The sequence below is a fragment of the Salarias fasciatus genome, chromosome 8 (assembly GCF_902148845.1).
Source record: "Salarias fasciatus chromosome 8, fSalaFa1.1, whole genome shotgun sequence".
Classification (NCBI taxonomy): domain Eukaryota; kingdom Metazoa; phylum Chordata; class Actinopteri; order Blenniiformes; family Blenniidae; genus Salarias; species Salarias fasciatus.
The window spans coordinates 14,186,479-14,212,929 of NC_043752.1; the positions used below are offsets into that span (position 1 = coordinate 14,186,479).

Consider the following 26,451-nt stretch of genomic DNA (forward strand, 5'->3'; position numbering starts at 1 on the left):
GAAGATAATACAAACTGCACAAAACAAAAAGATTCTCATGCTTATCTGCCTGTGTTCCCGACTTCCTATTATTTGGTCGCTTCTTATTTTCTTTCAGTCTGACAGCGATACAGTAGCCTCGCAGTTCTGTCACGGTTCACATGTTGTTTCTTATGCAGTCTCTCTGGTTTCAGGATCCTCGTCTTCCCCTCGCTGTGTCTGATTGTCGTTTTGTCCCTGATGTGTTCCACCTGCGACTGAGTGTGTGAGTGTCTTCACCTGGCGGGTGGGTTCTGTGTCTGCGTTATACTGCCCAGTGTCTCTTAATTATCACTTAGGAAAACAAGAGCTTCTCGTAGTTTATTTTGTTATTTATTTTTGGGGGCATTTTAATGCTGGAATAAAAGGAGCTCCTGCTCCTGGTCATTGTTCAATCCCTGGTTTGAGTTTCATGGTGGAAAATGAAGAGGAGATTAAGCTGTTTTGGACAGATAAAACAGATAAAACCAAGCACTTAAGCTATGTCCTTGGCATTTTGAGAGAAATATATAAATCCGTAGCAGATGTTTGAGTATAAATTATGATTTCTTGGTATCTTCTTTCAAAAAGAACAAAAAAAAGCAGTCCAGGTTTAGATATTTGTCTTATTTTCACATTTACCTGCTCAGTCTTTGCTTTTTATTCACTTTGGCCAAACTTTTGTTTTTTTTTTTTTTTTTCTCCAGAGTAATTTCCAGCCAAGGTCAGTTTTATTAGCTCTAAAAGCAACTAGATCCAAAACTATGAAGTCAGAACTAAACTGGAATTTTCCTTAAATCAGACACCTGCAGGAAGCTTGTTGAATTATCGATGTATTTTCCACACAGAAAATTCGAAGTGTGCTAAAACTTGGGACAAATTGCTGAACTTTTTTGCCCCTGTCCCTTCCATTGCCCCTCTGCTTGTTGTCTTTGATGTTTATCGGCGCTGTAGAGAGTCCAGTCCGTCTCTGAGGCTCCGGAGCAGGGTGGGCCACGGAGGTTAAACGCTGGTTTACCTACGCCGCATGGCGACTCGCTCCCGTGATATCCAGGCCCGAGCTCCGTGCACTTCAAAGGCTGGACCAACTTCTGAAGGAAAGAGCGGGTCTTTCAACTGCTGGCAGGGTCAGCCGGTGCCTGCGTCTTCCCACACATCTGCGCAGTATCACAGCTGCAGGCCTCAGTGGCAACAGCGCACGCCCTGCGGACCGTACAACGCCGCCCTCGCCGTTACATCAGCAGGCACACCCACCCCAGCTCCAGAGGGTCGTCTGCTGTGCATGTGGAAGAAGCACGCCCGTCATTTTCTGCAAAAAGCTGTTGTGTGTTTTGTGCACATTCAGAACGAAGCATTTAATATTCCAAGTATATAAAGGTAAAGAAGCAACGATAGTATCTGTACTTTTTTAACTCACTTTTTGGATCCGCAGGAAAAGACAGCTGCCTCTATTAATAATAAAATGTGTGGAGTGGAAGAAAAAAGGCCCAAATTTCAAAGAAGGAATTCACTGGTGCTGTGGATCAAAGTCAGCTCCTCCTCCGTCCTGTCTCTGACTCAACTTCTCAAAACTTTCCATCTGAGGCGTCGGCACCGGTGTAAGTTTTGAAAAACTTTAAAATCTCTGCACCCTGCTTGAAATCTGTAACTTCAAACTGAACACTTTTAAAGAAAACACAAAAATTTGTGTAATTATAAAAAAAAAACTCAATCAAGTTATACTGAGAGCAAAAAAAATGCAGATTCTCAAACAACAACCATCTCCAGCGAATAAAAAGAAACTGATTTAATGTGTTTTCATAATATCTGTAAGAGCAGTAACTCTCAGCAGCTGGCAGGCACAACGCCAACATGCTCAGATGTTGCTGCACAAGAAGCTGCAGTTTTCCTTTCTGTTGCTGCACAGAAACATGGAATATTGCCATTTTTAATGGAAGTTATGAAACGGGACAGTGCAACGTGAACACTGAGGTAATGAGTCTCAGCTCTGCGTCAACATGGCTTTTCACAAAAGGAACCTCATTTTCTAGCACAGTCTAATAACATGGGTGGATGATTTTTAATCCATCTGTCAGTTGTATTCTCATTATTTCATTTATTGGATTTATGACAGTTTTTTGTTTTTTTTTTGCCTTTAGCTCTCTGTCTGTGTTCTCTTTATCTGTCTTCTAACCTAAACCTCTGAGTCTGCTCCTGCAGGTTCCTCCCTGTTAAAAATCAAGTGTTTTCTTCCCGCTGTCGACGACGCTTGCTCAAGTGGAATCGTTGGGTTTTTCTCCGTATTTTCTCCGCCTTGAACTGACCGCTGTATTTGGCACCATATAAATGAAACTGAATTGAAATGAAACTTCTGTTTCTCCTGTTTTACACTCAAAGTCACACATTATGCTGCCTGTAAAAGAGGCCGCAGAATTACATTTACAAGCTCGTCTATGTTTTATAGCCTCCGGTGCTGCGAGACGATGACAGGTGTGCGAGCCTCCATTCGGTAACCTTTGGAGCACGAGAGAAGAGGTCGAGGTCCTCCTCTTAATTGTACGCTGGCCGGAGAGAGAGAGGAGCCGGTGTTGTTGTCAGGATGAGCCAGTGATCTGTGAAAGCCCCGGCACACACTCTGATAATTAGAGTCTTCCTGCTCTGACACTCCCAAGATACGATCTCAGGGCGGCTGAAGTCGAATGAGAGGACGCTTAAAATTAACCACAGGCATTACAACAAAGTTATGGAGATGAAATTGCTTTTTTTTTTTTTTTTTTTTAGTCTACAGGGGGAATTCAATCAAGCAGAAGCAAATGTAAAATCAGCCTTAATTTCAACAAATTATGCAAATAACCTACAACACCTTAGTAAATCACTCTTTACTGTAATTGCTTGATCAGTTTGTGACCTCTCTTCAGCTCTTAGTCGTTTTAAAAGTCAGTTCTGATGGGATGAACGCTCATCGCTGTGGATTAGCTGGTCTGACTGTCAGGGTGTGTTTGCACAGCGTTGGGATAATTATCTTCTCTGACCGAACGCCTGCTCGGGGAAACTGCAGCCTCCGTTTGGTTCATCACAGATTACTGACGGGAAAAAAAAGGACTTACCTCTCTCCTTGTATTTAAAAAAAATATTCAATTAAAATTCACATATGAACAGACATCTTGCTAAAGACTTCCAAATTGTGCAAATATAATCTTTATTTCATACCGTAAAAGCAAAATGTGCAGATAAAGGATGAGCCAATGACATAGAAAATGAGTCCAAACATCGTCGGAGGAACGAGCCTTCCACAAGTGCAGGTAATGAACGTTTTTGTACTGGTTTATATAATTGTGTTACATAAGTTATTTAGTATGTACATAATGACATTCATGGGAGTTCCTCACAGTGGCGAAAACAGTTTCCTTATTAGTTTTTATTAGAAAAAAAAAATGCTCTGACATGGTTCGGTTTGTTTCTGCCACATCGGCATTCATGGGCTACGTCTCAGTGGATGCTGGTAAATGTCTCTATATTTTTAAATCCTTAAAAGTTGTAATAAATCTGAAGAGCAGTTGAGATGACAATAGTGAACACAGAAAGCTTATACCTGGGTAGAAAACCAAAGGGATCCCCTCGTTTAAATTAGTCCACGTTTTCAGTCTCCAAGCACCAAAATCACACAGACAACACTCTGACACGGATCCAAGCCCAGCCTTGGAGTTCGCCCCAGTGTGATCAGAGGAGATGTTTGTTTTTAATTCTTCCCGCGGCTTCTTCATACAGTCATTATGTTCCCAGACGTCTTTCCCTGGACCTGCGGGCCTGGAGCTGTCTGACGGGCAGTCTGATGGGCTGCTTGTTGAACTTTTCCATTATTTCTTTGATCCGTGACAAGTTGCTGCGGCCGATGGTGAAGTCGCAGCGCGTGGCGCCCATCTCGTAGCCCACCTCGCACTTCTTGCTGCTCAGGCCGTAGCCCTCGGCCCTGGCCGTGACTCTGTACTCCCCAGGGTTCAGCAAGCGCCAGTAATCCCCGTCAACCGCTGAGAAGACACATAAACACAATGCAAGTCGGTGCTTTTTTAAGCTTTTTTTTTTTTGGGGGGGGGGGGGGGATGCATGGGGGTGTAATGGAAAGCTCTTTGGTCTCACAGCAGGAGTTCTCCCGGTTTGACTCCGCACTTATGGACTTTGTGTGTGCAGTCTGCATGTTGTTTGAAGGTACTCTGGATTCCTCCCATAATAAAAGTGAATAATCACTATGGACAGTTCTTTATGAAGAAATTCTGAGCTCCATTACAGCATGTTTTGTAACAATGCGTTCAATATGAACAGATTTAGGATTATCTGCCAGCATTCATTGTTTATTGAGCTGTTCATTGATCAAATTAAAATGAGTTTGACAATATTGGGCCAAAAAGAAAGGGCAGCCATGCAAGTTAGTTTAGTCAGTTTTTACACCAAGGCAGCATAACAGAAAACAGAGCGGGCTGGCATCTTTAGAAGAGCAAATCCTTGTGGATAAACAGCAGTAGCAGAACTGTAAAAAGGAGCTGATATAAAAACTCCAGAGCCGCCTGTGTGGACTGCACCAGCCGCAGCCATATTGTGATTATTTGCCTCAGCACACATGGTGCTGGCTGACCAGTTTTCTTTGAAAAAGAGAAAAGAAAAAGAAGAAAAAAAAACAGTCCATTTGCAGATGTTTCTGTTCTCTGAGAAAGTAATACTTTCCTTTTGTAGAAAAACCAATTTTACTCCTCTTGGTAGAATCATTTGAGATATATTTTACTGCAGATGATATATTCTCACCAGTTTCACTTTCTGTTATTCTTTCTATTCATGAATAAAATCCTAAAAGGTCTGTTTCAAAATTACACATAATTTCCAGGTGCAATAATATGACTTTCTGTCTTTTTAAAGGCTCAGCAGGAGCAACATCAGCTCATTGAAATCTTCATCTGGAGCCCGTGATCAAGGTAAATCAGGTGGCACGAGCTTTATAATTCTGTTTCGGGTTTTAAAAACAGCTCTGCTCTTTCCCGTTGGATTTTCCTCATCTCAGTGTGCCGAACATCATCTCTCTCTTGCTGGAGTTCACAAGTTGGGATATTTTCAGAATTTAACTTGCTTAAAAACTGTATTCTCAGATCCAGAAACGCCCACCTGATGAATCTGAAGCTCCACTGAGACAAATGAAATCGCAAGGCGGGTCTATTTCTGTCTCAGGCAACAAAATCCCACAATTTAATCATTAAATAAAACTTTCTACTAATGCTTGAGGAAAATTTTTTTCTCTTATTAGTTAACACTTCCAGCCTGTGTTGCAGATTAACAGGGATAAATATATCTCAAATATCTTGAGATGACCGAACAGCCTGTAGTGTGGCTTACACTGTAATCGTTCTCATGCCTGGTGACCTTCTGACCTTTGAGTGTGAAGTTTGCATGATCTTCTCGTGCATCTGTGGGTTTTCTCTGAGTAATCTGGTTCCTTCTCACTGTCCAGAAACTTGCCCCAGAGGTTAGTTATTGTCTGATTCATCTTTGGCTCCCTGCTTTAAAAATAAAGATGACTAAATCTCATTATAAGAAGTTCTGCTTTGCAAAGATGATGTTGGCTTTGAACGCTGCATCTTTTAGACATTAGCAGAAATTGTCTGATAACCAAACTGAAAGCAGGAGGCTTTAATAGTACTGGAGTCAAATAAACAACCTGCAGCTTTGCAATAATGCATCATCTGGTTTTTGTTTAGTTTCTCAAACTGAAATATTAACCTAGTGAGACTTATTTTCTGAGGAGTTTTCTGAAACAAAGAGAGTATGAGGTGTTTTTTTTTTTAACCTTTGACAGCAAAATCTCTCTACAGACTTGCACACAATTTGAAACAATTGGACACCTATCAAAAATTATATCAACCACGGATCTGGACAAATACAGAGGTTTTATAGAGGCTGCAGTTCACCTGTACGGATATCGTGACTGATGCCCTCCACAGAGATGGTGGCATTCGCTATTCCTCGACCCTGCAGATCTCTGACGACGCCTTTGATCCCACGATGCACCTGAAGAGGAAAAAGCAAAACAAATCCCACCAAAAATGAATCCCATTTCACATGTATCCCATCAAACTGTGATTTTATAAAAATCTTGGTTACATAATACACTTGTATTATATTCAATCAAACACTTTTTTACTTATATAGTGAAGAATAAAAGCTCCCTGATCATATACTCTATAAAAACGTCCATCAGAAGTCAGGCCATATTTCCATGGCCGCATGTGTTCTGCGTTTTACACGTGACTTTTCTGGTGTCTCTGTGTGAGTTGCGGGGGCTACTTCGCCTCGCTACCTGCTCCATGAAGACAAGAAGAGACTCGCGATTGTTCTCCCACTCCTCAGGCAGTTCGCTCTCATGAGGGAATTTGTCACAACCCACATACATCGACAGCTCGAAGCAGTTGGTGTGCAAGTAGCTGAAATCATTCATACCTGCCAAGAAAGAGGGACATATCAGTTGGCGAGCATCAACCTGAGTTAAATTATCATCTTACTGTTTATTTTAACGTTTTATAATATTGCAGTTTTTTTTTTTTTTTTTGTCTTTGAATTTTTACATGCCGTTTTAGGCTAAAGCCTCGAAGCTTGCATAAAGCCAGAGGTGGCTCAGGACTGCATATGCAGATGTACTAAACAAAGCTCCAAAGCCCAGAGCAGAACGGAGAAATCCTGTATAACACGGGGGTTCGGATAGGGAGGGCGGGGGGGGGGGCACTAACTGCCTGCTGCAGTGTGCCACGACGCTCCGTTGATGGTGCCGTCCTCCTTGGCGAAGTCCTCCGTGTGGCAGACCCGTCGGTTGGCATCAGTCATCAGGCGGTGGGTGGACGCGTAGGAGAAGGCCAGCCAGCGGAAGACGTGGTCGTCCGGGGTCGGGGTCTGCTCCCTGGCCACCCACTGCGAGCGGGTTCGGTCGTACGGGAAGGTCACCACCAGCTCCCCTCCCTGGAGGTTCCCGCCCAGCACAAAGGGCATCTTCTCCATCCAGGCGATCAGGGCTCGAGTCTCCAAGGCAACCTGCAGGGAGGACGAAGGGGGGGGGGGATGTAATTGATGCAAAGATCTCAGTACTACGATCGCTAAATTAACTCTCTTATGTTGAAAAGGATTTTCCTTGATAGTAAACAAATTGCACTGAAATTTCTCTTCATCTCTACTGGAATGAAGCGCTCGTGTGTTCAGATGTTGGATACAGGAATGTTGATGAAGCTGCTCTGAACATAAAATTGCATTAAAATCATAGAAACAAAACATAAAAAAAACAAAATAAAAGAGCATTTAAAAGACAAAAAGCTAAAGAACGTGTTGCATCCGTCGCAGATTTCGGAGGAAACGGGGATCCCGGCCGTGCAGCTGCGGCGGCAGCAGCTTCTCTGGAGGCAGTGTGTGACTCACTCACAGCTCTCGCTAACGTCAAAACACTCGTGAGGATGAGCTTTTAATAGATCGCCGGGTGTATTTTAGCTCACAGCCTCTTCGTCACACGCGGCAAATGCATCCCCGTCTCCCAAAATAGACGGAGATGATATGCCCCGGTGACTGTTTTACCCTTTTCAAAAGGCTGATGGTCTTCACCGTGAAATCTGCTCGTTACACTGGAGGAGGTGCTGGACGAGAACACGGAGTGATCATTTGTCACCTGAGGCTGGTGTCAGTGGAAACTAAATGGCAATCAGCTTTAAATATACAGCATATTGAAGAAAATAAAAGTGGCTCGCTTGAAGAAAGCTGAATAAGAAACATAATTATAGTGAATTTATAGAGGTTGCAGTTTATGTATTCAATACACTAAACAAAAATATAAAGGCAACACTTATTTTTGCTCCCATTTTTCGGGAGGTGAACCCAAAGATCGAAGTTTTTTTTTTTTCCATATAATGAAAGGCCTCTTTCTTGCAAATGCTGTTCTCAAATAAATCTGTTAGTGAGCACTTTGCCGACATAATCCCTCCACCTCGCAGGTGACGATGTTGATTAGACAGCAGGAATGTTGCACAGGTGTGTCTTAAACTGGCCACAATAGAATCTTATTAAAATAAACAGCTTTATCACATGGCGAATTAGCATGCTGACTGCAGGAACGTCCATCACTGTTCATGTCTCGACTGTAATCTGTCTCCAAAAGCTTTGCAGAGAATTTGGCAGTGTATTGTTCAGTACAATCCATTTCACAGAATCAGACTCACAGAGGCGTTTTTGGACTGGTACCACTCGGGGATGGCCACATGATGGTTGAGCATCTTCCGAGGAGGCCACTTCTTGGCCTCTGCTTCCCACAGGATGGAGTTGAGGTCGGGGAAGTTGTGGTGAATGTCGATGCCGTCGTTGCTCCATCGACCCAGAGACCAGCCGCTGAGCTCTGAACCCTGTGCGGAAAGGAATATAAACATAACATGTGCATTACATTACAGGGAGGGAGAATTTTCTGTTATCTTGCAGCTTTTTGTTGTTAAAAGCGCATCGCTGGTGGTCAATCTTGAAATGTGTACTAAAGCTTTAAAAACAAAAACCCAAAGGGCAAAGCTGGCAAAGCTGTGTAGAAAAAGGTCGATCACTCAATGTTAGTGAGTGCCGCTTAAAAGAGCTGACAACTGCGTTCGTCACGGCGAAGTGTGATTATTGCGGCTAAAAAAAGGGCCTGTCTGCCGCCATTCTGTGAGGCTCACACGGCTGAATAGACTCTTCTCTTTTGCTGTGCGTGTACGTGCACTTTTAAGTACAGCCTGACAGGGAAATTAGTTGTTAAGCACATCATTAGCTCTTGAGAGACAGAAGGTTGCCGTATGTATGGTGCAGTCATCCGTAAGGTCGCTGAAAGACGTGATATTATTGACTGTGTGGAGGCCAAGCGCAGCCGGGTGTTTGATCTCTCCTACTTGGCCGTGCACTTGCATTTCATTAATGCTGCGTCTTGCTTTTTCTTCATCTGAATTCAAGCAACATGTGTTTCCAAGGTATTTTACCACAGAGAACATGTGCGTGCATTATTTATTGGGCCCCCTTTTTTTTTTCATTTTACAAACTCCACCAAATCACTCAGAACTAATTTCTCTGGCATGCACCTGCACCGTAAACACTTTTATTGGGAGGAGACCTGCCAGGTGGACACTGTGCTGTTTCCGTCGGGGTCACTAATGGCTGTCTTGCAGACCCACCACTTCAAAGGCTTTCTCATATCCATCGGGGTTGACAGATGGCAGGAGATGGATTCTGGTCTCTTCCACCAGGTGACGTATCCGCTGGTTGCCGGATAAATACTCCAAACACATGAACTGCATCAGCAGGAGGAGCAGCTCTCGACCCAGCACCTCGTTGCCATGGGAACCGGCTGTGTAGCGAAACTCGGGTTCACCTGGTCAACAGGTCCGCGTGATTAGAGAGATGAGGGGGCAAATACAGAGGGAAGATTAATTATGCAGCACAAAAACAACACAGGGGAAAAAAAAAAAAACATTTTTGGGAACACAGTGTGAGCTTTCTGATGCTTCATATTTAATCACATCAAATTGAGCTATTATGTCCGGTTCCACGACGGACTCATGTTTAACAACGTACCGACTTCGTGCTCTCCTGGGTTGTCGGAGATCTCTATAGCGTACAGCTTCAGGCCACTGTGACTCTTTCCTATGTTGTAGATGCGGGTGATGTTGGGACACATGTCATTCACCACCTTCATGAGCTGTGGAGATCAAAACATGAGGCAAAAACCCTTTAATCCATTGAGTTGAAAGTTAAAACCTCCTTCAGAAATAGGAATAAAAAAGTCTTCCTGATTTTTAAAAACACAAAATTGTAAATAAAAACCGAAAGACTACGTTTTACTAATTAAATGCTAAATATAAAACTAAATTTGTTGCCACTGGATTCATTAAAAGTTGAAAAGAATTGACAAAGTAACCATCAAGCTACAGTCCGATCAGTCTTGTTATTCCACTTCGTACCACAAGGTGGTGCAGCGAGTCACTCTTTCTACATTCTGTCAAAACACAGATGAAGCAGAAACAGACTGCCAAGAGGAAGAAATGTGTGCATGTGCATTTGACCTTTTTGCTGAAGGTCAACTGTGATCGGAGCCTCATTGTGGAAGAAGTTGGCGTAGATTAGAAGATTTCTTTTGTCACGATTAACCAAGCTGTCTTCCACTCATCCACCAGATTGCTCTGCCATCACAAAACTGATACTTTGATCTTTAGATTATTTTCCAAGAGTCGGCTACAGTATCCATCATCTTGAGTTTTTCTCAAAGGAGGAAAAACACTGCATTGGACCTCTATCACCACTGTCATATGAGTGTGTGTGTGTGTGTGTGTGTGTGAATACATGAATGAAGCTGGAGGTGTAAAGTGCTTTGAGACTATTAAGGTGTCACATCTCCACGTGTTCAGCCGTTCAACGTTTAATGGTACTTGAAACCTTAAAATCGTCTATAAGAAAATCTGTGTTATTATATATTTAAAAATAACTAAAAGCTCCAGTACTGCGACGCCAGATCTGATTTAATAACACTCTTGACGAGGGGAGCAGTGTTCGAAGCAGTCAAGGCAATTACGAAGACAGGATCACAAAACGCCGATGAAAATAGTAACAATTATCTTTTACCCACACGGGCGCGACTGGAGCAGAATGGAAACGATCCAGCAGGAGAAAGACCAACCAGCTGTTAAAGCAATGCAACTGCACCGATGCCAAAAAAAATGTGTTAGAACGACTCTTCCAGCTGTTGCGTCGAGCATCAAAACAACAAGAAATGATGAGATTTTAATTAAGTCTGGGTTGAATCTTGACTTTTCTGAGTGAATATATGGCTTTACTGATGAAATAAAGGAGCTAAAATTACTGCTCCCAGTTTAATAAAGCACAGTTTTCCCTGGAGCAACGTGCCCGGGTTGTATTATTTACTACAATCAATAAAGGACATTCAGTCCTAAGAATAAACATTTTTACAAATCCCAGGTGTTGCTTCTACGATGGCAAAGGAATTTTACTACATTGCGGACTTTTTGAGGGGCGAACTAATGCTGTTAACTAAAGAGAAGCTTTTTGGAAAGGTTGTGTCTGTAATGGCAGCTTAATCTCTTCCTCTGAGGAGCGCGAGAAAACGGCTTCTGCTTTTTGCCCAATTTATGATGTCTTTCAAGTGTCAGTGCTAAAGCGGCAGCGGCGGCGTTACCGAGCCTCTAACCACAGTGATTTAGGAGAAGAGGGGACATCCTCCTTTTCACTCATCTCACGGGAAGTGTATTTTATGTGCGAAGCCGCTACTTCTTCTTAAAGACCAAGAGAGAGCTATCTGAACTGCTGAAGTGAAGGGCAGATTTAGTGAAAGCAACTTCATGGAGAGACAAAATGTCAACGCTTGAAAATAAGTGAAAAACAGAGACTATTGCATGCATATTGCATTTGATGCATATTGATTTGAATTTTTCTTGATCAAAGTTGCTTATCCTGAAGTCTAAACTGGACGGCTGTCTCTCTACGGACGGGTTAAACAGCAGTTCGGGACACCTGTAGTGGTCTGCCGAACTCATAAAGCTGCTGCATTACATAGGATGACGACTCGCAGCACTTGCGCCGCCTCGCCACTCAGGCACAGTGTACACAGTGACAAGGACAGCTGTCCTCCTTCGCCGTACAAACAGGCTTCTGGCCGTGACAGCTATATGAATAAGTGATGAGGCGACCCAAAAGATGTGTTATGCATTTCCGTGTGGCTGAAAGGCTACGATTGCACACTTTGTTCTTGAAAACGCCCAACATGCACGGTGTCAGCTCAGCTATACAACATGTTTTAACACTCCACTCCATTGCTCTCTTTCTTTCTTTGCTGAATAAAGATCGGGATTTTTTTTTTTTTTTTCATGAGTAAACTGGTATCCGCTGTGACTCACCTGCCTCATTTCTTTGTAGCCGTGATGTCTGAAATCCAAGTCGTCAGTCGTTATGACTTCGTTGCGCCTGTGGTAGTAGTTGTTGGGATCTGGGACGGGAATTCGTACAGTTACTGGCAGTCACAGGTGAGATTAAAGTGTTTTGCTCGTCTTTATTAGCAGTGGAGAAATATTAAGTCTGATCTCTGTCAACATACATGGAAGGATTCACAACAATATCTTTACTAAATAATTTTCAACGTAAACAACATGGTTGGCAAATAAGGGCCACAAGAATACGAGTGGTTTGATTCCACACAGCTCAGCCAAGAAAACAAAGAGGAATGCAGTATTTTTTCCTTCTTAGCAAAAATGACATCTTGCCATGCGAAGAGCGTTAGGCTGCACCGAATACACCGAAAGCAATATTTAATTTAGTAATTGGGCCGCTGGCATGCGGCTATCGCGCATTAATAAAAACACAGCAGCAACCGGCCTTCCCAGAAACAGTGTCCTAGTAACCGCGCATAACCTTTCCAGACCCTGTTATGAAAACTTTCACTGGGAATATTTATTCAGTGGAAAAATGTTCCAGAGAAAACGGTTTCAAAACCTCAGCACATAAAACTGGCCCTGGATTTATTCATGCGGCGCTGACGTTATCCGTCTGGCATGAATTATTAGTGTCTGCTTTGTTCATACAAACCCGTCACCTGGCATGGGACAGCCAAGGATCTCCACTCTCATGCAGATGCTGCCGCTGCCGAACCAGGAGCGGGGGTTGACTCGGATGTAGCGAGCCACCACCGGCGCCGGGAAGATGTTTCGGACCGGGATCTCTTTCTCTCTGTTGGCGCTGAATATCTACTGAGGCAAGCACATCCATGTGGGATAAACAGTCAAAGGTACAACTTTAAACGACAGAAAATACAAAAGGAAAAAAGCATCCACACTGACTTTTAACTAAACTCATGTCCACACAGGTGTCCAGTGTCATTAAACTTTGATATGACAGGGACTTTTTTTGTAAATTCCAACACCCACGGTTGGAGTTCTTCTTTTGTACCTTTTGACATTTTAAAAGACCAACAGAGCTGTTTGGCATTTGGCACCAAAGGTGCGTGAGTGGGTGAGAGGGATGCTTGTAGCCGAGACTAAATCACTGTCGGGAGATTATCTCCCTCACCGATAACATCGTCAACAAAGGGAGCGTACGGTTACACCGAAATTTAGTCAACTGGGATGTGAACCAAAGCAGGGAGCAATAAGGATAAGATTTTCCCCAGATACATCAACTTAATCACATTTGCTTGATTACAGATTTAGATCAACGAAGATTATTAAACCTTTTTTTTTTTTTTTTTTTTTTTTTTAGACCAGGGGTCAATGCTGAGAAGTTTTTTAAAAAGCTTTCAAACAATGTGTTTCTTATTTCAACAGGACAATGCATCACAGGTGAGGGCGGGGACGTAGCAGAGAGCTTTACTTTACAGCTCTGCTCCTCTTCACAGCAAGATTTACCAGTTTGCTCAGAGGATGTCGTTTGATCCCCGTCAGTTTAATCGCCGTTCGACTTTGAGCGTCCAAGTATAAATGAGATGCAACTGCGACAATTAGCCAGCATGCGCTCACCATCTGCAGGAGCGCCATCAGTATTCACTGTTGCTTCTCAGCTCATTAAACTTGGAAATAAGCAGACAACTAAATCTTCCTCTGTAATTGCTCTGAAGCGAGATTTCATTTTTCTATCTGGTCCCAGTCAACAAGGGACACACGTGCACAGCAGAACTCCTGATGTTGTTAGTTAATAACGGGAATATTGATGCTGAAGCCCTGAAGCTGTACAGTGGGATGATAATTGGTGTCTCAGAGAGAGAGTGTGTGTGTGTGTGTGTGTGTGTGTGTACACATGAGAAGATTGTAAAACTTGTTACTCACCATGTCCTCTGAGCCATTCTTCAGAGTGACCCAGGTGTGACTGTCATTGCTAAACATGACCTTGAAGGAGGTCACCCAGTCGCTCCTGTTAACATTAAAAGGAAATCAGGCGGGGAGATCAGGATGAGGAAGAATTGAAATGAACACAAATGGGACCAGGAGGCTCCAGCTCAGCCCACATCCGTAACATGTAAAGTTTCCAAGGATAAAAAGCCTCTTATAAATAGTTAAACTGCAGACGAGGTCAAGAAATGTAAGTTAAAAGAGTCACTTGAGCTCTGACCAGTGGATGGACTGAGCGTCTTGTATGGCCGCCGCCTCCACTGATGGGTGATTAACAGTGTAAGGCGCTCGGGGGTCACTCAGTGGAACGACGCTTTATGAGTGAAATCCCTTTAACGGGGACCAGTTTGGTCTGAATGACATTTCAATCACTGGATATTAGATAAAATGACAAATTATGAGGCAGTCACTCTGCAGTTACATTCACATCGTGCTCTATTTATCCTGCACAGATTGTTACAGTTTTATCGAATTCTCTGTTCTCTGTGAATGAGTGTGTGTGTGTGTGTGTTGGGTAGTTTGCCCTGTGATGGAACGGTCAAGATGTCAGTCTGGATGAACTCCAGCGCCCTGCAACCCTAACCTGGACACTGCACTGAGGAAGACGGATGGCTGTTCGACGCCAGAGTCTCTGCGGCCAAAACAAAGGAAAGAGGAGCAGAGGACGGATGGATGATTTTGTTACATTGCAGGAAGAGGGAAAATAGATTTTTTTGTTCGCTGTAAGTGAAACTCTAACTTAAACTGAAGAAGTCCACCCACTGTTACTCCTGAAACTCACTAATTAGCAGAGAAAGTCTCACTTTTTCAATCCGAACAAAGAAACACAGCTTGTCCTCTTGCAGGGAGCCGAAAACTGGCAACCTCACTGCTATGGTCAAACCACTTTTTTTATTTTAACAAAAGACGATGAGGATTAAGTAACCAACAAATAGTAACATCTGCAGATGGACCCCAGGCCCACCAAAGACCACATTGATGAAAATTTATTTATACGAAAGCAAACTACAGATAAAAAAACACATGAAATGTTTTAAAATCTGTTCATCATGTTGTATTTTAGTGTGTTTAATCTAATTCCCAAACTTCCTGGCCTTTGCTCGTTCTCCATTAATCTCTTTAATGGGTATCAGTCTGTTAGTGCACCCCTGAAACATGCACAAGTTGTTCAATCCATCACATTGAACATTAAATCTGTTTCCTCTTTTTGCCAAAAGCTGCTCTCTGCCAGCTTTTCATCCCGACAGACTGAATTATAACACAGCTGTCAGGCCCGCAACTGGAACAGAGGATACTTGATCTTTTTTTTTGTAAATTTATTTATTTTTTTTACAGTTTTTAGTGTCAAAATTAGACAAATAGTGATTAATAAATTTGATGCATAATGAATGTCAAAATATTTACCAAAAAAAAACTATCAGTGTGAAAAGGACTTAGATAAGGGTTTAATCTGGTGCTTTATAAGTAGTTTAACATGGAAAGATAAAGCAGCAGACAGCTTTTATGAAATGTTTTCAGGTATCTGTCATCAGGCTTCATGATTTCATGTCCCGTCCTGCCAGACACAGAGCGCTGCAGGTTGGCAGCGCCTCACATTTTTCTGGATAAAGACATCAGTTCTGAGCAGGTCCGGCCTGGTAAGAATTCCCACTTCTGCTAATTAAAGTGCTGTTATGAAGCGGAGCCCCCCACCCCCGCCACCCCCACCCCACCCCACCCCCGAGCCGGCACCGCAGACAGCTACATGAAATCCGGTGCTAATTGCAGAGAAACCCTGTCTCAGGCATCCGTATCTTTTGTGCCGTAAGATCATGCCAGCCTAAAAGGAAAATTACAAACAACACTTGATAAAGTATCTCCCTGTGCAGGAGTCAGTGCCACCCTTTCCAATTAAGGAGTACAAAAGGCCAGAAGTTGTCAAATATCATAACAGAGAAAAGACAGGGCGGAGGAACGGCAGCAGATGTGAACCGGAGCGGCTGTTGGTCTGATTGTTGGACAGAGAAACAACTTCAGTGCAAGGCTGTGATCAAACCACGCCTCAAAGTTACTCCAACAACATTCAGGTCTAGTATCTATTAAAAGAGTTTGTTATCTTTAGGAGTCCTGTGCGTGATCTATTGTCAGTCAGGCATACTTAATTCAATGAATGACTTCATTCAGACATATTTTATCCCTCATATATACACATCAGCCAAATGGATTCAGTATTTCTGGACTATTTTTCACTGATTTTTCACTCAAATAAAAGTAAATTATTTTATGTAAAGCAATGAATGAATGAGCCCAGACCTTTAAATCATTCATCAAGACGGCCATCCTTTATTTGAAGCGATCCCCCACAGCCATCGCCGAAATGAAATTTATGCCACGCTCCTCAAGCGAGGAGGACTTTTCTTTATTGCTGCCCGACGCTGTGAGGACTTTCTGGACAATGTAACCCCAGATAATGAAGAATACAGTTCTGTTGAAAAGTGTGAATGAATTGTGAGTGACTTTCTTTTTATACAATTAGTGCTTTTTGACACATAAAGTCACTAAACGCTTCTCTAGCCTACTTTAAAAAAAATAATCCCCACTTGTCACATTTATTTCCTCTCCATCTGGAACAAGCTTACAGTGCGGTAGAATTTATTGTCTCCGGTGTTATTCTCCATAATGTTATGACCTTTTAAGAGATATGAAAGACTGAGGCTGCACAATGAAATTCATAAATCCTTAATCCGTCGGTGACGAGATGAGAAAAGACTTGTGAAAAGGGCAAACGCCAGAAGAGAGGGTTCGGCGCTGCGCGGACGGCGTTGAAAAGCTTGTTTTCGGCATTTAAAGTCAAATTTTCCAGGTGGGTTTACACGATAATCTCAAGAGTCACTTATTTTAATCATTATATTGGCAGGGGAAACTTCAACCACATGTAATTCATTTTCGAGGGCTTCTATTGTGTTTCTATTGGTCAGGGTAATTAAGAGTCAAACAGCAAAGTCTAAAACAAGACACAAGGAAACTAATTAATTCTGGGTTCTGTGTTCAGCAGCTGATGACTTTGATGAAGTGCTGCAGGGACTCAGTTCCTTGTTAGAAAAAAACTGTGAAACTTTGTAATTACAGCAAATATTAAAAATAAAGAGGTTTTTTTTGGTGTTAGCAATTTATCACCAACATGTTTGCCACCTGCATCCATTCACTGCTGGTGATCAATTTTAGTCCAGTTAAATTGGCTAAATTTTCTAAATTACTGCAAAAAAAAAAAAAAAAAAAAGAATTGAACATTATTTTTGCACAACATTAAAATCATGAAACTTTAGCAATGCAACACGAGTCGTTTCATGCTCCTTGTCTTCCTCTCCTCACGCCCCTGATGTGTTTCACCTGTGCCTGACTGTGTGATCGTCTTCACCTGGCGGCAGCGGCATATACAGTATATTGGTTTTTCTTGGGTGTGTCCTGTTCATCAGTTTGTTTTAACATTGGTTGTGTTCATGTGATTTCTACATTCTGTGTGCTCCTTGTTTTTCTCAGTTTGGCCTTTTTGGCTGTGTTGACTGCTTGCACCACTTTGACTTCCTTAAACTGTGGCGTCTGGCCTGATGAGTCCTTCACCTATTGACGACCTTTGACATTTTATGACTATAGACACACATTTGTGTATATTTTTTGTTGGAAAAATGACTCTTTTCATCATAATATTGACAGACTAATGGACTAGATTAAAGAAGTGATTGTCTCTACATTAACCAGCCTCTGCACAGGAAACAATGTATTCACTATACATGGAGCATCATGTTAAAAGTACAGGGTTATCAGAATTCCCAAAGTCCAGCTTTGATTTAAAAATAGCTGTTGAGACGTCTTGAAACACCCTCCAGAAAGACCATTCCTCATGTGCTTTAAAGTTACTTCGCACAAGAAAATCCTCCTCCTCACTGTGCAGCCATCTGCAGCCCCCCCATGCGTGTCTGCAGGGATCCTACTCACGACCAGAGGGAGTTCCTGCCTTGTGTGACGACCCCCGTGAACTTCGTCAGCCTTCTGGCGTCCACCTCAAACCACTGCAGCGGGTCGTCTCTCCCGGCACACCAGGCGCCGTCATAGAGGTCGTCTTCGTAAAGGCCAGCCTGCAAGCCAGAGGCAGCCGCCTTTTTAGTCGCACGTGTACACGCTGAAGCACGCTTCACAATCGAAATACAGCGCGCCACGCTGAGAGCGGTGACAGATTTTATTGTAGACGGCGAAGTGCTCAAAGTGAACGAGGCTGAGCCGCTTAAGTTTGATCCTCTGACATCCCAAAATACACTGTGAAGATCAGAATCAGCTGAGCTGAGCGGATGTGTGGCTGCACATCGGCTGTGAAACGCTCCATGTGCAAACTCGCTGGCAACTCGCTGCATCCTTTCCATTTGAAGGAGCGCACGAGAGCAGATAAATAATAATAAACTCGGCTCTTACATCCATGTGTTTCATCGTAAAGGGAACACGCTTATTTTTTTTTTTCCACACTCGCTTCGCACGGCAGCTGAAGACGACGAGCCAAGTCAAGCGCATGAAACGCGGCTTTGCGAATCTTGCGCCGCACCAGCTGACACTGTTGGCTCTGAGCGAAGTGTGAGGAGGAGGAGGAGGAGGCTCGCTCATCTGCAGACGCCGCTCATCTTCGTCGCCTGAACTCAAACGTTGTAATGACTTTACTGTCCTGCACATGGCGAGCGCGTAATATCTCCGCCGCGGTGTCGTAAAAGGTCAAGTCTCTTTGAAGTGCGCCACTCTAATGCCTTTGTACACCGAACAGTTAATCATTTCAAGATCTGAGCATCGAAGAAAAGGAAGTGACAGATCCACATTTACATATTTTAACCTCAAACATGACTTAAAGGTCATTTTGTGAGTTTAACATGCTGGCTTTTTCAACTGATGTGAAGAAAATGTGACGGTTTCTGAAAGTAAAAAAAATTTAATTTACACGTATGGTTTTTGACGCCTGAAATGTATAAATAATCTCTTTCCAATAAGATAATTTCATCTTCAAATTGAAAATGTTACTCTTCAAGTTGGTGCAAGACCTGAAGTGTAATAGTTACAACTTATAAACATAAAATAAACTTTAAAATGTCTGTGATTTACTAAACAGTTACTAATTTTTCCTCTATGTTTTTTTTCTTTTAAATGTAAAAATATGTTTGGCAAAGCCCATTTCCTGACGGGCAAAATTATGACCTTAAAAAGTCCTTTTCAGTTGGCTGGAGGGAGGGAGGTGTGCAGAAATACGGAGCTAATTCTAGATTCTGTCACTCTGTGAGGCAGCACGCCATTATTACACATTTAGAGGGTATGAATTATCTCGACGCCTTCGGGAAGTCACTTGTTTAGTTTTGCTTTCTCTTAAAATTAAGATACAATTTAATTTATTCCAGAGCTATTCCAGAAAACACAGTTTTCCTGTTTTGTTCGGTTTGTTTTTTCATCTTGAAGATATTAAATGCATGTGTGTGTTTGACTTTGCGTGTATTTCCTTATTTTCGCAGTCGTATTTGGAGCAGAGCGGCGGCAGAAGATGAGGTTCACTGCAGGCCTAAGACCCTAAAAAGCACAGTTTACCCTAACAGGAAATACCTCTGCTCCCATCTGCCAGTCCTCTTTATGAGGTCTGGGGATGCGCCCCTGGTTTAACGGCAGAGCTCTTACTTTCTGGATTTAGTTGAGTTTTGCGGTGGAGAGTTGAAACGGCTTAATCGTGTCATTTTGAAAAAAATCCAGTTATCACAAGTAGCATCTTTCTGTGAAGCTCCAGCACACTGATCCCCACATTAAGAGATAATATCTCTTTGTATTGAGAGCATTAATGCTTCTAAAGAAACCCCGGGGTGCAGCGCGAGCCTCAGCATCACTAACAAGCTTGACCAGGACTTTATCTTACCTGAATATTAAGGCGACCTCTGTGCGCGCCGAGGCCGTAGCGTTTTGTCGTGGAAGCATGAAGCTGGAAATCATCAATCTTCAGTGTCTCCAGTCCCATTGGAGGGCAATCTAGGAAACAAAACAACAACAACAAAAGAAAAATGAATGTGCTGCAACAGAAAACAGTTCATAACTCCAGTCCATTAATGTAATGAGCATTTTTCCCTTTGCACAGTGTCTGGTTTTGTTACTCGGTGAATAAAAATTAAGTTTAGTCAATCCATGTTTACCAGTGAGCTGATTAATTTCATGAAATGAGGGATGGTAACTGTTTCATAGATAAAATGCAAGTTTTTTTTTTAAGCTTTTATGATCTTTGATGTTTGGAATTCAAACTGTTTCAACAAATCTCCTCTGAAGCTAATCTGTTCAGCTGCTAAAAGAAGATTAATAAAGACTTTTTCAGCACACAGCAGTTTTACATATCAGTCTCCCAACACCTGTAGAGTGGAGGGGAAAAAAAAAAGTGAAACCCAACAAGTTAAATTAACTGTTTAATCTTGAAAGAGGGGCTTTGAGTTTCAAACTTTTATGAATTTCAGCATGCGTCAGGCTCCGCGGGTGATTAATGATGACATGCTATGAAGGCTTGCTTTTGTAATTTCGCAATATGCACCTATCACCGCCATCTAACGGCACCCCGAACAGATGATTAAAACGCGGGAACGACTGCTGCAGAATGAGAAGCTGCAGCAGCTTTTAACCCATCATTCCGAGCTTTGGAGAAAATGGTGCCACGCTTTCAGCTACTAGTTGGTATTTGCATTGTACATCACAATAATTGCATTCCGTTTCTGCAAAAAAAAGGATCCAATAACAGTGAACTAATGAACTCTGAGCCTATTAATCATTAAATCTCATCAGCTGGTGCTAGGACTGGTGAGCAGCCTTGCTCCAGATGTTCGGTCTTCAGTTCAGAGAAACAAGCGCTGCGCTTTATTAGACTCTTCAAAGAGGAACGCTGCACAACATGCAATTGTTCTTGTTAATAGAACGAGTCTGAACAAGGGTCTGTAAAACAGCTCTAGTTTATTAATCTGTTCAGCTACAATGGGGATCATCCACTGAGGGTCAAATTGAAAGTGAACCTGTGAGAAATAGCTGCTGCCCAGTGGATCTTTGGGTCTGATCAAGCTGTTTGCAGACCTGGAGCACAGCAATGGAATTTCAGGCCAAGATTTTTCCAACTGGGCACCGATGTGTTTGTACGTGAAGCGTGTGCAGCACATGTCGATGTCACACCGCCAGGTCTCACAGAAGAAAGAATTCTGAAAGAATAGTCGGGTCGGCTTGCTTTATTAGAATATGTAGTTGAACGTAGCGTAGGCCAGGTGTGTCCAAAAAAACCTGATGTTGCCCATTGCGTCTTTATTTAAAAATATATATATATTTATAGGATATTATGCAATATTTTTTTCACTCATCCAGCCCACATTCCACACCTCAAGCATGTGTGTCTCATAAATTAAAATGGCTTTGATGTCCCTGCTCAATCATCAGAAACAGAATCCTTTAATAAAAATAGTCCCAGGGGGAAATTATTTGTGAAAAAGGTGCTCCATGCAAAGAAGACTAATTACTTCCTGTAGCGCTCTGTGGTGCATTTTGGAGAGATGAGTCTCTTGCTGAATGTGCTCTTCATGGAGAATGACTGTTCCTACATGTGGCTCACAGAGTCTGTCCCGGTCGGTCGCCTCACAGCGGTAATTCAGATGTTCAGTTTAAAGATCGGTAGCGATGATGTGAACATTATAGTTTGGTTTTTTTTTACAGCTAAAAATGTGCATTACAAAAATCAGATGCAAAGCCTGTTGTAAAATCAGTTCAAGTGGCTCATAGTAACAATGTACTGCATTAAACAAGTTGACCCTGCCTGACTGTATTAACAGTTCTGTGAAAAAAAAAAAAAAAAATCTGCAAGCTTTCTGAACGTAGCGATCACAATATGTTGGAGGAAAAACTCAAAGCGGCTCAAAAAAATCAAGGTAAGTAGAACAAAAAGCGTTCTTTGCCATGTTGCAAAGCCCTGAGTCATTATCTCAATCTGCAAGCAATCCGTCACACGATGACCCACCGAGGAACACGGCATCTGGCTTCAACAAATAACGTGTCAAAGCCAGACGGACGTTGTTGCTCTCCAGGGTTTTAGCTGTGTTACTGCTGAGGCTTGAGAACCAATTCTGCAAACCAATGCTTAGTCAGTCTTTGTGAGTCACAACTTTTCATTTGACACATGGCTTAAAACAGAAATTAGACGGCAGCGATTCATCCAGATGATGTTTGTCACTTTAAACTCCTGCCAAACAAAGACAGTTTGGCACTTTTATCACAGTTCACAGTTCTGTAGCAACAATCTATTGTTCATTTTGAAGAGACGATGACTTTTGTTTTAAAAACTGCACTATTGACCTGAAAAGTAATTTTTTTAGACAGTTATTTATCATATTTCAAAATAAATTCTTAGTCCGAATATTAATATGTTTCCATTTCCCATTTTAAAGAAATGAAGCGAAAGGAATGTCATAGTCTATCTTCAAAAAGGTGCTTAGTCTCGCTATCAAAGAAACCACATTGAACAGCTCTGTGACTGATTCCTTCCTGAGATGTTCCTGCACGTTGGGAGACAGCCGCCGCTGATCAGACCCAGCCTCTGCAGCTTCGCTCTCCACACGTGACGAACCGTGATATCAGAGCGGAAGCGGCTTGTTTTCCACAGAGTTCGGTCACATCTGACGGGAACAGTGAACGAACTGTTGCTGAGAAACTTTCCAAATCTCTATTGATCCCAGATCGGCGATTTAATGTTCTCCTGATTGCTTGGTTGTGTGCGTGAAGCAGACACTCAGCAACACGTGATGCAATATGAAGGTTTTGCAGATTTCTTTGAGCTGAAGAAATTCCTGCAGTTCAGTTATGGAGGCTGTACAGTCTCTGTTTTTATGGCGCACAAGCTCTGAAAGTGTGGAAATTCAGAAAACAAACTGTTGAGAGGAGTCTCATCCGTAAAAATCAATTTTTTTTTTTTGGCTTTTCACATCTTGACTGCATGAGCCATGCCAGGCCACGCTGGCAATGAGTTCCCATTTTCCAACACGCAAAGAATATTGAACTTTCTGCTCCAGTTCCCTGCTGCCAAATTAAAAACGTCAGACTTTCTGTCTGTCTCAGGTACGTCTCTTATAATACCTTCAACATAAACACACAAATCAGCTTCTGGCCAGGTTGCCGAGTCTTAATCATCCAACTCAGTGAAAGGCAGCTTCCTATAATGCTAGAAAACACCCTGCGCTGTGTGAATAAGTCCAATAGGAGCAGAACGAGCGCTTTCATTGGCGTGGAAAGTTTGACGAGGCGAGAGCTCGCGCGCGTTGAACTAAATCATGTTTTCAGCCGGGCAAGTTCAATCAATCATCTGACACGCTAGAGAGACTACTGGGGCATCCGGGCTCCAGTTCTGCAAATATAGAATGATCCATGGAAACCAAACACAACGCTTCATAAGCAAAGAGGACGTCGGTGCCTCTGCGGCTCCACTTCACTTCTGAGAGCGTCGTCCAAAACTGCCAAGCTCCTTCTCTCGGGAAAAATATGTCTCCTGAAAAGTCTCGCCCTTTTCCAAAACATTTGTCATCTCCGAGAGAGTTTGTTTCGTTTTTCCGGCTCCTGTAGAAGTGCAGCAGTGATCCAGTGATTTTTTTTTTTTTACGTTTGAAAAAATTTCCCATGATCGAGTGTTGCCGGTTCGATTTCCACTCACCTTCTTGCATGGAGCTGTGTTGTCCATCCCTCTCTGAGATGCTGCTCTTCACGATGCTCTTCTTGTTCTTCTCTGTCTTTTTGTTGGGCGCTTTCACTAAGGAAGGATAGTAAACCAGGGAAAGGGATGAGATTTTCTTTTTGAAGGAAACTATGCGGGATTGAATCACACCTGTGAGAGCAGGTTCATATTGTCGGCACAGAGAAGGATAGAAATACTGTTATCAGGAAAACTTGAGAGCTCCAGTGGAATTCAGACACATATGGACAGATTCAGGATTGGGAAATGAACCAAGTGTTAATTTCTGCACATATTTTGAACATTTACGCAGTTATCTCACCCACATTTGCTCGTGCATGCACTGTAATTTGCACTCTCAGTTTACAATATGTAACACGGAGATACTGAACAGGACAAGGATGAAATCGATCAAGTTAAAAAAAGGAAAAAAAGTGAAGAATAAGAGGCAGGGAGTCACATTCCAGGAACTGAAGATGGAAGTGAGGCTTGTGCTTTTTATTTGACATAGTTTCAGGCCAGGAGAGGATCCACATGACAACAACTCATTTCACATCTGAAAGTATTTATCCTCCTGTCATTCTGAGGATGGGCTGAAATCCTCCACAACGCTCTGAGCTTGAAATTCACAATCAATAGACTCAAAGCTGATCGTCGAATATGAAAACGAAGGCAGTATTACAATGCTGCTTTTGGAAAGCACATTTGATCAGTGGAGGCTCATGTTTATATAGTTTTTAGTTTTAGTTAAACTAATGACATAATATCCGGTGTGGTGAACATGTTTGCGCACATCTGCTGCATGAAAAACAAGTGACATAGTGAAGCTGTTAAATGCTCCACTTAGTTAAACTGTAGCATGAATTTAACGTAAATGTTCTTCAGCACAGATGGATTATGAGTAAGTCGCAGTATCTCAAAGTGGGTAAGTGATTTTGAGAGGCGAGGTCGTCAGGTGATTTACTGTTAACATTTAAAGTGCATCACCCCATTGAATCCCCCCGTTTCGGCCAGTTATTTCACTCCATAAATCAGATTATGGGATCCAGCACTCGGCAATGCATCAGTAAGCATTACATCATTACGGGCGTCCTCGAGTGCCACCTGCAGCAGGTACTCCTGCTGAGACACGTGGAGTCGGATGCCTGAAACATGAGGTCAGTGTCTACACAGCTGCTCTGCATTATCAGCCGCCGACCAACACACAGCCTCGTGCCTGCCCCTGCACATCCAATCACCTGGCCGGATTTCAAACATACCTCCAAACCTGCTGCTGCACGAACGGACAGTCCCGCAGCGAGAGGCTTTCACTGTACATTTCTGGCTGACACCTCGCCGCTGCTTCTAGGAAACGCAGGCACCTCCAGATAACACAATCCTGACCTCTGCTGTGCATGAGGCTCGTAATCCTGCCGGAGCCGGACGTAAGCATGGCTCTGATCTATGCATTGTGGGAGAGCGAGGAGGAGGAGGAGGAGGAGGAGGAGGAGGACTATCTCAGGAGGTCATTGTTGTCATTGGAATTTTTTTTTTTCTGCACATCCATCACCGTGCAAATTGAATTCAGATGCTCCCCTCAAGTCAAGGAGACCATTAAGATTCAATTTGATGCTTTGGCATTTCTGGTTTTATTTGTCAAAGGGTATGGATCTTTGGGGCGGTATGGACAGCATTTCACAGAAATAGCCTCCCAAATAAGCATGCACTTTTAAAATTAAATCCAGGTATGACTACAATGTTCATTCCCAACAAATACTCATCTTCTTTGTGAAGCTTTAGATATTCAAAGAGATAGCAGTGCTTTTACCTGATTTTCCTTCCGTTTTGCTTTTATCTGTCTGCTTGCTGCTTTCTGGTTTTTCTTTGGGTATTTTCTTTCCCGGGTTGGTTGTTCTTGGGTGTTCATGCCCGTCAGGTGTCGAGGCCGTGCTCCTGTCAAACAATTGGACATGGTTATACTGCTCCCGGGTCAGCAGCTCTTGCATGTAGTAATCCTCGTCCTCAGCCACCGAGCCACGGCCGAGGTTCGCAAACCCCACGAGGAGTCCCAGCAGGGCCGGGAGGAGGTGTAGGAAGCTGGGGCGCCGCGCTGTCATGACCTGGGGGATTATATCCACCTGAGAGCCCCGGTGCTGTCTCCAGAGGAGCCTGGTGCTGCTGCCGGACTGCGTCCCATCAACTGCTCGCCTCGCTCTCCCTCCCCACTCCAACACTAAGAGTTCACAAAGTTCTCGGAGCACTCCAAGTCACTGACGAAGACGGCGGAGCCAGAGGGTCCATGGACGCCTCAGTCTGGGAAAAATGCAGTGAGGGAGGGAAAGAAAAAAAAGAAAAGAACGGGGAGCAGAGAGGGAAGAGCCAGACAGCAGTTCTCTCCTTTAGATGCTGGCAGGTGACTCAGATAGACTTATTTTTCTGTTAGATTCAAACCAGCCCTGGCTGACACACTGCAGAGTCATTTCATTTGTCAGGGTAGTGGTTACCGTACGATGGCACACACACGCAAACACACACACACACACACACACAAGATCTACTTTCATCTTTATCCTGCCCCACTCTGTCTGGGGCAGAAGCTGCTTTAACCAGACAAAGGTTTCCTGTTTCCTGTTGGGGAAACAACTCAGACACAGAAACAACTATTTAACCAGCTGATAATTCTGGGTCTCCAAAGAAGAAGCAGGTGCAAGCGCCCCAATCAATAAGGGCGTGTGTGTGTGTTTAGGTACGAACTGGCACAAAATATATCTCTTCCCAAACAAACAGCAGCAGTCAGCGTCTCTGCTCAGTAATGGCTCACACTGGGCGTATGCCCGTTACTTAAAGCAAACT

At 43.0% G+C, this 26,451-nt stretch overlaps 1 protein-coding gene across 1 annotated transcript; it reads right to left on the bottom strand.

Moving 5' to 3' along the window:
* Positions 1 to 3,240: 3,240 nt before the first annotated feature.
* cpxm2 (carboxypeptidase X (M14 family), member 2) lies at positions 3,241 to 25,910 on the bottom strand. Its single transcript, XM_030097964.1, has 14 exons — positions 25,427 to 25,910; positions 23,602 to 23,697; positions 19,804 to 19,913; positions 17,868 to 18,007; positions 13,830 to 13,914; positions 12,605 to 12,755; positions 11,913 to 12,001; positions 9,580 to 9,703; positions 9,180 to 9,376; positions 8,211 to 8,390; positions 6,744 to 7,041; positions 6,317 to 6,456; positions 5,928 to 6,027; positions 3,241 to 4,004 (listed from the first exon to the last, which is right to left on the bottom strand). The coding sequence occupies exons 1-14, from the start codon at positions 25,713 to 25,715 to the stop codon at positions 3,748 to 3,750; spliced, it is 2,256 nt and encodes a 751-aa protein (XP_029953824.1). The 5' UTR covers positions 25,716 to 25,910; the 3' UTR covers positions 3,241 to 3,747.
* Between the last annotated feature and the right edge of the window lie 541 nt (positions 25,911 to 26,451).

What these genes read in the sequence shown, in the direction of transcription:
- cpxm2 (XM_030097964.1), bottom strand. Translation starts at nt 25,715, where the DNA reads ATGACAGCGCGGCGCCCCAGCTTCCTACACCTCCTCCCGGCCCTGCTG. An exon ending in GCTACAAAGAAATGAGGCAG is followed by an intron (nt 9,704 to 11,912) that starts GTGAGTCACAGC and finishes TGATCTCCACAG; the next exon opens with CTCATGAAGGTGGTGAATGA. An exon ending in CCCAGGAGAGCACGAAGTCG is followed by an intron (nt 9,377 to 9,579) that starts GTACGTTGTTAA and finishes CCTGTTGACCAG; the next exon opens with GTGAACCCGAGTTTCGCTAC.